The 12,206-nt window shown below is 44.1% G+C and overlaps 1 protein-coding gene across 1 annotated transcript in view; it reads left to right on the forward strand.

Annotated features, from left to right (window-relative positions):
- Positions 1–2,540: 2,540 nt before the first annotated feature.
- The window catches only part of LOC138516471 (cyclic nucleotide-binding domain-containing protein 2-like), a 1,453,423-nt gene continuing 1,443,757 nt past the window's right edge, over positions 2,541–12,206 (forward strand). Inside the window, exons 1-2 of the mRNA XM_069631627.1 lie at positions 2,541–2,656; positions 2,750–2,823. Coding sequence (XP_069487728.1) covers positions 2,636–2,656; positions 2,750–2,823 — 95 coding nt within the window. The 5' untranslated portion in view covers positions 2,541–2,635. The remainder of the gene's footprint in view (positions 2,657–2,749; positions 2,824–12,206) is intronic.

The raw sequence follows: 12,206 nt of genomic DNA on the forward strand, positions 1-12,206 counted from the left end.
GTAGCCTGCCTGCAGGGTTTTCAACAGTGTTAATCTGGGTCTTGATTTATTTATTGTTCCGTACTTCTATATTCGGAAGGCCGAGTGTATAAGCAGGGCACGGTCCGGTTACTAAAGGTTTTCAATGTGGAAATTAGAAGTTGCCTTATGTGGCTAGCTGTATGTTCCCGGAAGGTGGTGATGTCCTGGGGTTAGGCTAATGTCATGCGCTGCGGTGCATACCTAGGTTCAAGGTTCCTGTCTACTGGACCGGCTGCTAGGTCTCACAGTACAATAGGCAGATGTCAGAGGTAAGCCTAGCTTAGTATTCCTGTCTAGTGGGATGGCTTGCTGGGTCTCCCAATACAATAGGCAGATATCAGAGGTAAATCTAGCTAGGTATGCCTGTGTAGTGGGACAAAGCCAGGCTCCACGATATATAGGCGGATTGGGAGCACACATGTACACTTGTGTTTTTTGTAGATTGGTTTAAGGGCCTAAGTTACACAATATTATGGCCCGATATGGGCGAGTCACACCCACATTTGAGGTTCCTGTATAGTGCGAGAGAGGCTTGGGTTTCACAATACAATATGGGTACGGGAGAGCACACCTAGATCCGAGAATCATGTATAGTGGGAGAAAGGCCTAGGTTTCAGAATATAGTTGGCGGTACAGGGAACAGATCTCGATTTGAGAGCCCTGTATAGTAGGAGAAGGCCTAGGTTTAAATTAAACTGTGGGTTCATGTGTGCCAACTTTTGATTTTCACTACAGGAGCAGAAATACCTCCACCTCTGTCCTGAATATAAGCAAGTGACCAGCCGAACCCATGCTCTGGCCGAATATATTTTATAGCACTTGTTTTTTATAAGGAATGTCACAAAGTCATACGATTAACAAACAGTTTACCAACTGCAATACACCATGGGTAATTTATAGGCTCAAGTGCCAGTGTGGACTAGCAATTTGTCGTAAACAATTGTTTGGCCATTAAATTATTTGAATGGTGGTCTATGAGTGCTAAGTGAAGCTTTTCTATCCATGTGGAAATATGTGAAACGCCATTTGGAGAAACAGCAGACATGAGTGTTTATGTTTTGATTTCACAGCTATATGTTGTTGAAGATCGAAACATCTGTTGAACAAGAAATAGCATCAACTCTATTGTATATGAAGCCTCACAGGCTGCTAAAGAAATAAGAAGGTTAGTGTCGACAGTTGCATTTGTCAAAAAACAGAGACACAAAACGTTAAAAAGCTTTTTAAGGTGTTACCAACACGTTTTTCGTTTTGGTTTTTAGATTGTCGAAAGCGAAGTTCCCTATATTATGGGCCATCTTGAAATACCCTGTGTCACCACACAGTGTCCTGAAGACGGGTCCAGTGGATGTCGTAAAGCATATCAATTCGGCTATAGACTGTCATATATATTTGTGGCTAGGACCCAGAAAAACATTGTTTAGTGTCGACATAGTCAAGGACAACTATACAACAATATGAGGATACACGAAATGATTGAAATGTTCACCTCACGTCCCTACTAACCACACACTCACTTTGTGATAAGGAGACTGTTTTTACCCTAATTGGGGGCTTACTGATGTTAGTCCTAGAAGGTTGATTTCACTATGTTTTTTACGTGATGTTCTTTTTAATATGTTGTACGTTTTGTATACATTAATTAAAATGTGTGAACCTTTATTACTTTGTCAAAATATATGCAATGACATAGTTTTTGGCTATTTGCAATTAGACGCACCTAGCACGTGTGAAGGCGGGAAGCTCTTTTTGTGTAATCTCTGTACACACTTCCAGATTACTAGCTTCTTCACCAGAACTGCATAGAGACAACTTTTTTCAAAAATACGTCCTGGCTGAACCCGCAATACAGACTGATGCTATACTTTCTGCTTGGACAAGTACGTTTATTCTAGAACATGCAAATGTGAATTTCTTTACGTCAAATGCAGCTTTGGGATTTATTGGTAGATTTCCTCAATTATGTTTTCTTTGGAAACATTGATGCTTTAGCTGTGTAATGTTTTTTTTTTTTAACTAGTTGCAGGTGATTAGGGCTATCATAACAACAAGGGCTCATATGCCATCACCGTTTCGAATAGGACTGGCGCCGCCTTCTACTACAACGTTTCATGCCGCATGCGAGCTCTCGGGATGCGCGCTGAACCCAAAACAGAAGCGAGAGAAAACTGTGGCGAGAGCTTAATTCGTGAGACATCTCTGTCGCCTCACCCCAGCCAGTCACTTTGCAAGTAAGAATGTTTTCTCTCCTTGGTCATTGCATATCACACGCACCTGCATGCGCTCGGGTAGAATAAGAAGTCAAGAATGAAGGAAATGTGTGTTGTGGTTCTTTTTTAAGTAGGTACACACTGTTTGATTGTAACTCGTGTTTCTCCTCGGCAGTGTTGCTGAATCAATGGACATGCGGCCGGTGTCTCCGATTGTTTGGAATGAAATGAAGAACCCGGAAGAGAATTGAAAGGGACTTTTACATACCAGAGTCAAGAGGTGAGGCACGAAGACCGCCCCTCCTTTAACAGGCTGTTGCCTCAGGCATGGGACAACAAGGACGCTCCTAGCAACTTGGAGTTGCTTTTTTTCCCCGAGCAGCAACTTGAAGGCAGCAGGTATTATGCCGCTCTCTGAAATGCGGGTATGTGTTTTTTTCCCTAACGAGCATACATGGCTATTTCTTTTCGTCTAACCGAGTATAGTTGTTAATTTTCCCCGTTCTTCGTTTTCCCAGGGCGGCAGGTCCAGGTTTCGCAAGGTGGCCCACAATGTCCGATTTATCTGTGGAATGCTTCTGGCTATGAAAAGGTAAGAGGCGGCGCAGTATGCAGGATCGAATGCATCGCGACGTGTCTCTATTTCCACCTTTCCCCATTGAAAAACAGCAGCCTGTCAGTACAGGATATCTGATTGCATTATAAATGACTATACTTTTTTTGGACCTTTTGAAAACCATGCTTCTACACCCATAACCATGACCCAGGGAGCTGCCTATAGCCTTAAACATTGCCTCATGTGTAGCAGAGTAACTGTATGAAGGGAATCTCAAGAACCTCAATATATGCAGATCACGCAGGTTTCCCATCCCCATTCCTGAGAAGGCCCATGCTGTTCTGTTTTTTCCTTTTGGATTCTGGGACTTGCAGGTTTTTCTTTCGCATTTGAAATTTAGGAATTCAAGGGAAAAACAGAACCGGGTGCCCTTCTCGCGCATGGCCATGGAAAACGTGAACGCTCCGTACATGCATCGTACAGATTCTACAGCCTAGAGGTAGCTCGGTGAGTTAAGCGCTCTTCAGCTGTGAGCTTCCTGAAGGCACACGTTCTAACCCTGGAAAGGCTAGCTCAGTCCTTTTATCCTACTAAGGTCTATACAAAGAGACCCATTACATTTGACAATAAAACATTTGCTATTGTGCTAATGAGGAGGACACCGTCATGCAGCGGCCTCTAAAAAACGGGTATTATTCTGGAGATGGAAGCAGGCTGACGGAAATACCAGCTTATAGAAATATTCCAATGTAAGATACAGTAGGTGCTATTCTGCAGCACTGATGGGCAGCAAATACACATATTTACAAATGTTCAATTTGGGATGGAGTTGCTGGTTGTTAAATTCACAACCCAACACAGGCAAAGCCATTAGATATCACATTTTTTGTAAAGCCCGCCCAGGATTAAAAAAGGCTTGCACTCTACATTTGTAACACCACACCTATTGGTTTTGTCAGTGCTTGCGATTGCAGATTTTTCATTGAGGATAATTCCAAACCACTCCATTTAATTTTTGCAAGATTGCCAAGCTTCCTCTGCAGTCTCATTTGTGTTTTTATGTCCCTGTCCAGGAATAATCATACTTGCTCCAGAAATCGACCAGACAATACTTTCTGCTCTCCTGCAGCTTTTAAAAACTTTATGGAAACAATTACACTACCTAGCAACAACACTCACTGTGAGTGAAATTATTCTCCTATAGTCACTCACTCAGTATACTGTCCACAGCCCAAAGGTGACGAAGGGAGAACACACACGGCAAATGTGTTCCCTGATAACATAATGCAATGCTTAATTCATCACAATGTATGCTGGAGCTCAAAGTTGCTTCACACAAGGAAACCGCACACTGAATAAAAAAACATTATCGGAGAGCTGACTCCCACTTGTAAACAACACTGTCCGCAGTGCCATGTCATTTCAAGATGACACTCAAGGAAACATTGCTTTTGTTAAGCTGCAGAAGGCCAAATAAAGTCACTTTGTATCACAGAGAGATGACTGGGAGCCTTTTTTTTAAAATATACTTTAACCACACTGTAACCATGGACATCATTTGGGGGCAGCCAGGGGTAGCAAGTGCAACCCTTGTGGTCGCAGCTGCTACCCCTGTAAAGGAGCTTGCAAAAAATATTTTGTTTTTTTCAACAGGGGCCCCATCACACCCCTCAACCAGTGCCCACTTCGGCGTGTATTTACATTCTCAGAAATGGGAACGTCATTTTAATAGAACTACTTTGTTAATTTGAGAATTTGAGAACAAGGAGATGCTGTTTCCAAGCGCTGTTTGTTTCACTTTGTGGATGCTTCTAGGCACTGTGAGTGCGTTCAGTGAGCACACACAAACATTTCCACACACAAAACAAGACTGCAAAAGCAGAAGTTGAGGACTGTGAGATAGCTCAGCTGGTTCTCACCCTTGTTGCTCAGATGTATGTATGTATGTATGTATGTATGTATGTATGCATGTGTGTGCGTATAGACTGCAAGAACCACCTGTAAAGGTCACACTGTCTTTCATTCCTAAACAGTGTTTATACCCAAATCACCTGTGCTCCCTTACCACAGTCTTCAAGCAGGGGCATATGGCTAAGATCCTTTTCATTTATACAGTGGCTGCTGCGAGGAACTCAGTGAGTCAGCAGAGCCTGCCCGAGGCATTTGCAGTGTGTGCAGTGGGACAGGGCCCCACTGTCACGGGAGCCCCTGCAAGCACCAGTGCCTGCTGCCACAACTATTGTATTGTATTTAGTTATTTACATAGCGCTCTTTCCCCATTTGTATGGTCTCAATGTGCTTTGTGGTTCGAATGCCCTCAGAGACAGTAGTCAATGGGCTGGAAAATTCTAAAGGTTTAGATTAGGAGATGCATGTGTGGACTTTCGCCTGTCTAGGACTTGTGTGGCTGGCTAGGCTGGACTACAGCAGCCCAAAAGGAGGCCAGGCACGTGGGTGGGTGCTGTTGGTGGTTTGGGATAGAGTGCTATTGTTGAGAGAGTCGATGTGTGGCCAGCTATACCAAATTTCCTTTTATTGGTTGTCACTGAATGCTAGTGGTAGAGGTGTTGCGGTACGTCAGGTGTTTCAGTGTGGATGGCTGTATGTTCTGCTATACCGGAAATGCATAGTCATAGCTGCATTCTATGGTGCATGGATGCTTGGCCGTGCCTGCGGCCTGTGTCCACAGATGTGGTGTAAGGTATACGTATCATAGTCTTCAAGGTGACATGTACCGTAGTCTGCAGAGTTGTTCAGCTGGAGTGATCTTTGTCCATTGCGGACGGCGTGGTCTCAGTATTCATGGTCTCTCTAGTGCGAGGGTCTGAGCAGGCGCTGAGCTTGGGTGAGTTTGTTGCAGTGTGCCACAGTGAGGGCTGCTGGCTTCCCTGGTGTATTTGTCTCATTATTCGAGGTATCTCTTATGAGAGGGTCAAAGGGGGCAGTAAGCACAAGTGCGTTTATTGCTGTGTGCCACAGCGAAGGCTGCTGGCTTCATTGGTGTATTTGTCAGGTAGGAATGTTGCTGTGAATGGGGTGATAGTGTGTCTGGTGAGCTGCTGTGAAAGCTGGCGGCCTCTGTGTCGTAATTGGTATGGGGGAATGGTGGGTTCGGCAGTGTAATTTCGAGGAATGGGGATTCAGTCGGATATTGCGAAAAGCCACCATTTTAGGGCCTTTCTGAATTTCAGGTGGTTTTCAGTGTTGCGAATGTGTAGTGGTAGGGAGTACCAGATTATTGGTGCTTGGACGGAGAAGTAGGAACCGCCCAGCCTGGAGGAGTTGTGAGGTGGGATCACTAGGTGAAATGCTGTGCAAGATCTTGGATTCCTAGCGGGTTGGTAGGGAAGAATTTTGTGTCGAAGGAATTCTGGTCTGGTGTTGTGGATGGCGCAGTGGATAATGCACATGGCTTGAAGGTAGTGCGTCGACCAATCGGGAGCCAATGGAGGACTCTTATAGTAGGGCTGATGTGTTCTCTGACTTGTAGGTTAATGAGCAGATGTGCTGCCACGTTCAGAATTCTTTGGAGTTTCCTTAGTTGAGATGCTGGGGTGCCCAGATAGAGGCAGTTTGCGTAGTCTAGTAGGGACAGGATGATGGAGTTGATGGCTGAAAAAGGGTGAGGATAGGTGAGGTAAGGGAAAATACGTCTGAGAATCCATAGATGGAAGAAGCAGTTTTGGGATACGGTAGTGCTGAGTTGTGTGAGGGATAAGTATGAGTTTAATGTGCATCCAAGCTTTTTCTTTTTACCACATTAGAGATTGCTGGTGCTTGTCCTAGTGGTTTGGGCAACGGGATCAGTTGGGGCGGGGGGGCGGGAGTACTGTTCTCCCGCAAACTAGGATTTCAATTTTCCCAGGGTTGAGGATGAGGTGGTTTGTGGTCATTCAGTGGTCAATATCCGAGAGGCATGAGGACGGGTCCGGGTTGCCAGGGGCTTGAGATTTTTGGATTTTGAGGATGATCTGGGTGTCGTCTGATTAGTTGCAGCAGGTAAGATTGTGCAAGCGGGTGATCGTGGGCAGGGATTTTAGGTAGACATTGACGATTAGGGGTGATAGGGATGCGCCTTGTGGGGCAGCTTTACTGACCGGTCGTGATGTGGATGTGAGTTGGTGGAAGTGCATGCATTGCGATCAATTTGAGATAAAGGATGAGCTCCAAGAGAGGGCTGTGCTTCCGATTCCTAGTGTTTGTAGCCTGTCAAGTAGGATGGTGTGATTGATTGTATCGAAGGCTGTGGAGAGGTCCAGCAGGATGAGAACAGTGCAGCCTTCTGCGTTGGCTGTTCTTTTTAGGTTGTCTCAGATGGAGACTAGGGAGGATTCTGTTCCTCTTAGTGGTCTGAAACCTGATTGTGCTGGGTCTAGGAGGTTGTTGGCTTCGGCAAAATGACCAAGCTCTTTGAATGCCGCGCAGTCCATGTGTTTGGCAATGAAACGTGTGTTGGAGATAGGCTGGTAGTTCAGGGGGAGGAGTGGGTCGAGTGTCGGTTTTTTGAGGATATGTTTGATGTTCGATGTTTTTAGGGCTTTCGGGAAAAATCCTGATGTTAGTGGGTGAGGATTGTGCGTGCGACGATAACTGCGTAGGTGGAGGCTAGGGTGTTTTTGAGGAGTGAGGGTGCCCAGGAGTCCTCAGGGGATCCTGACGGGCAGCTTTCTGCTATGAGTGAGAGGAACTCTAGGTTTGTGATGGGAGGGAAAGACTTGAGGAATTGTGTGAGGCAGGGTTTGAACATCGGTCTGAGGGCTGGTCGGTGGTATATGTTTTAATTTAGAGATGACGGTGGAGTGTCTTTCATTGGCTGCATTGTGGAAGTGCAGTGATAGGGTGTCACTTAGGGCTTGAGAGCTTGGTGGGGGCTGGCTTGAGCGTGCAGTGGATTTGAATTCGGCTAGTATTCTATGTAGTTCCTTACTCTATAGCAGGTCACATTATTTTAAAGAGGGGCTGTGCTTTTTCTTTGGCCGATTTGTGCTTTTTCCGAGCGAGGCCACAGTGTCGCTTCCCAAGCCATTGGGATGCTCTTAAGACAAATACCCCGTCCCATGGGCCCATCAGACGCTGCAGGCCCCATCATTAATGCTAATCACTTTCTTTGCTGTAGCCTAGCTTTTAAAGCAGCAGCGAATTACACGTCATGGCTCCTTTAAGAGACCATTGTTTTGGACAAGGCGTTTTCGTGTTAAGAAATACAAAGGATCATTTTTACTCTAAAAGCACACACAAAGCACCAGTACACTGCTTAAATTTACACCCTCCTCCAGGCCCCTTAAAATATATCTCACAGAGCAGTTTTACACTGATTGCGTTATTTTCGGTTGTTCATATTTAACACACCAAAAATAGTTTATTTTTGGTAGAAAGTAATATTTTTATAAACCATGTATAAAGCCTGTATTTGTCAAATATTGAAACACAAACTGGTAAGTAACTTTTTCTAACAATAGTCTAAGTCTTGAAAGTACATGTTCAAAACTCAAAGCCATGTTGGCCTTCTGCTGAATTGCATTCTGGTATTTGTCGGCTCCCAATCAAGAAGAGGAGCAAAATGCCACAATTGAACAATTTTTGCCTAACATGTTTCTATAAGGCTTTATATATTTGTGTGAATACCTTTCCCCAAACATGGGGGTGAGGGCTAACGATGAGCAGGCAAGCAATTCATTTATATATGCCCAGAGGTTGCAATCCTGGAGATGTTTATTTTCCCTCATTGTGGCCATGTGTTGTTTTTTAGGGCATTAAGTAGAGGATACATGTTGGTGGGCACACTCATTTCAGAGGGTGGCCGCTACCCTGCTTGGGAATTGATTAGTCCGGCAAACTTGCTCAAGTGTTCGACTACAAGGATTTCACCCAGGTTATTCAAGTGCAGACATTTACCCACAAGACCACATAAAAGTGTCATCAAACACTTGTCTCTTACTGGGATTTTGTTTTCCTGGGAACATTTCACTTTTACACTTTGCCAGCGTAGTTATTGGAAAATCTCCCCTCTAAGGTCAATTTCTGGTGTTGATTAAGGTTGTTTAAATGCCAGTGCTCTTTTTTATGGTGCGCTTTCTTCTAAGGGGAAAGGTCAATTGAATCAAACATGTGTATTTCACTTTAAGATACGTACAATTACTGTGCATATATTGATAGGGGCCAGCTTTTGATTTATGCTATGGGGCCAGAAGTTCCCACACCTAGTGATGTGAGGGAGCCGTATCATCCCATAGTCAAAACGCCACATTTTGCAGCAGCAATGGGGAAAAAGCCATATGATTTAAAGGAAGATATAAACATAACCTCTCAGCAACAGTCACCTAACCTGCTCAGCTGCAGTTGAAACATTCTGTTATGGGATTCCCTGTTCCCTTTTCAATTCCTGCACCTCTCCAAACAGTTGTGGCCTGCTTCCCCCAGCCCCCCTCCAATAAAGACTCACGGGTACATTGATGAGTCTCCCTTCATTTTGTCTGCTACAACAAAATAAAGCCTCACTCCTGATGTTGCCAAATACGTAAATGTTAACAATGACAAATCATATACTGGACGTCGCATTGTATTTGTCTCCTGCCTTACTAAGGTAACGTGTTTTTAATATAACTGCCCATTACATTTTGTATATTAAAGACTCATTCTGTGAAATTTTCTGTAATATCATGGGTCACCATTTATGCAAATAAGGGGGCCCCTCACATCTTATGCCACCCAGGGCCCTGCAAATCCTAGTGCCTGCCTGGAGTCAGTGCTCTGCAGATGCTCTGTTTTTTTTGTTGTATTTTCCGACAGGGGATTACTGTAGATTTGCTCGATTCTGGCTCAGTTTCTAAGGGTTGAATTTGTTGACACACTTTCTTTCATTTCATGCAACCACCACATGTATATTCTTTTCATTGCATGGCATCATTTGTACTTGGACGTCTGCTTACATTCACAGTAATTTGGTGAAACGGGCTTATACACACTGATTTTAATGCTGGGGACCCATTCTTGTATGAAATGTATATCATATTACAGTGATATCTGTACCATATTTTTCTTAGTGTACTCAGGAACAATGCTATGTGATGCCACTTCCTGTTTTGTCAAGTGGTGAAAGGTCATGTGCCATCACTTCCTGTGATGCCACTTGGGGGAGGGGTCATATGACATCACTTCCTGTGATGTTATCAGGGGTCATGTGATGTCACTTCCGCTTCACCTTGCATTTTGGGGAAATGACGTCCCTGACTGTAACACAGAGCAAAAATGGGAAAATATCAATGCACCAAGCAGAGTGTGAAGGAAAGTAGCTCTTAAAAGCAGCATCAAACGACTCTCTCCCAACATATACAACAGATGCACTAGTTGCACTATTTTTTTTTTTTTTTACAAAATCAAAGACATTTCTTTTTCTTTATCATAATGCAACTGATTGACACTAAAGTACTCTCTGCACGTTGCTGCAAAAGAAGCTCTGTCAGGGACCTCTAAAGACACCTAGAAAGAACTTCCCTAGGATTCACGCTCTACTGATGGTGGTGGAGCCCCTTGCATTATAACATGGCCCATTGTCCCATTTGAGATTCTTCAAATAGCCACCTATCCGCTTTCTCTCATTTTTATCCAAATACCAGTGTGCTTGCTGGGTGCAATACAGAAATGGAGTTCTGCTTGAAAATATATTCTTAACTTTGAAATAGTCATACAATGTATGGGTCGTAGGCAAGTTTTTTCCATGGGAAAATGAGTGAGTTTCAGGCCTATCCATCCCAAAATGTCGTTAATTTGAAATGTGTATTTCTTTCATTGAAACTTCTCCCACCCCCCAATAATTTCTGATGTTTCCACCCCTGAAATTTCGTTTTTTCCCAAAACTTTGCTTTTTTAAAGATTTTGGCTCCCAAAAAACAAAATTTTGGGAAACAAACTAAAATTCAAAGAAAAACAATATGGCCGAAAAAGCAGCACAACTTTGTAAAAATACTGCCTGACCGTCAAAACTCAATTGGTGCAAATTTCACCAGTTTCGTTTCAACCGGCAGCAATCTCGCCCACCCCTAGTCTGGATTTCCTTGGTGGTAAAGGTTAGCAGGTCTGGAAATTTCCTCCAGTGTTTATTTTTGATGTAGCCGGCTTGTGAATCCTCCTCCCCCACCTTTTCTGGATCTGACGCAGTCTTTCCGTCTCTTGCTAAATGTCCATTGTTGATTGTGGTGCAAATGGGAACTACATTCTTGGAAACTATCCCTTCCCTTTCATGGATCTAGCATTGGTTTCTCTGCCACTAAAGATATCATGTAGCCCGTGGCCCCAAGGGGCCCGGCTAGTATGGGCTACATGCTTGTCCGCTAAGGGACCCTGGCAATAAAGACACTGACACCAGGGTTAATAAAAGTATTTCATTTCATTGTGTGTGGGTGCTTTGTATTTTGTTGTTGATTAAACCCTACAGCCCACCATGGGGCTGGATGTAATGTTAAGAAAAGATTAAAGAAAATAACAACGCAATAGAACTCCCATGCCCAAGAATGGGCTGGGCAGGGGAGAAATGAATACTAAAGGAAATAGAACATAGGAGACAGTTAAGGGGAGTTAAAAAAAAAGGACAAGTGGTGAAGGAAGAAGGGAGAAGAAACCCCCCCCCCCCACTTGAGGGGCTGCTGCTTCGAGCGACCCTCAGGACACAGAGACATTGAAGTGCTGGCCAGTGCATTGGGAAGCCCCCACAGAGAGCGATCCAGGGGGCCAAGATGCTTGGCAGGAGCAGCTCGGCCACCCCGGGACCGAGGCAGGTGTCAGCCCACCAATCGCCAGAATGGACAGGCTCCGGAATCGCAACAGGCTTGGTCCGGGCTGCATGAGGCCTGAATGACTGAGTTTCCAACCTCAGCTAACGAATCTAATTCTTTAAACAGCGACTTTGATATTAAATAAATGGCCGATCTTGATTCTCTTGATTCTCGTATTAGGTTATCTATTGGCCTGTTGACTCCACTGATACCTAAAAATCGAGATCTACGTGACGATGAATATGGCAACGGTTTCTATATGCCACGCAATCCTTCTTTGCCTAATTCAATGGCAAATAATATCTCGACTGGTATTGCTTCTGATTCAGAACCTCTACAAAGCCCAGATCTGTTCGTCCCTTATTCACAGAACAATGATATTGAATCTTGTTTGCCCCTTACTCCTAAAGATCAGGAACCATTTACATTCCCTGTTATTATAAGGATCCTGGATCTGTTAGACAAAGGCCATGATGTCACTCATTTGGAATTAAGGGACATTAAACATACCATGAGTGACCTCATGACCAACGTCACTAGGCTGGAGGGCTTTATTCTTGCACTAGAGGTGAACCTTCCTGGTGTAAAGAATCTTGGAAAGGCCAAAGTTAAAATCACTCATGAACAAGGTACTCAATCGAATGATTC

This window comes from Ambystoma mexicanum, chromosome 6q, assembly GCF_040938575.1.
Source record: "Ambystoma mexicanum isolate Mex_15411 chromosome 6q, UKY_AmexF1_1, whole genome shotgun sequence".
In the NCBI taxonomy this organism is placed as follows: Eukaryota; Metazoa; Chordata; class Amphibia; order Caudata; family Ambystomatidae; genus Ambystoma; species Ambystoma mexicanum.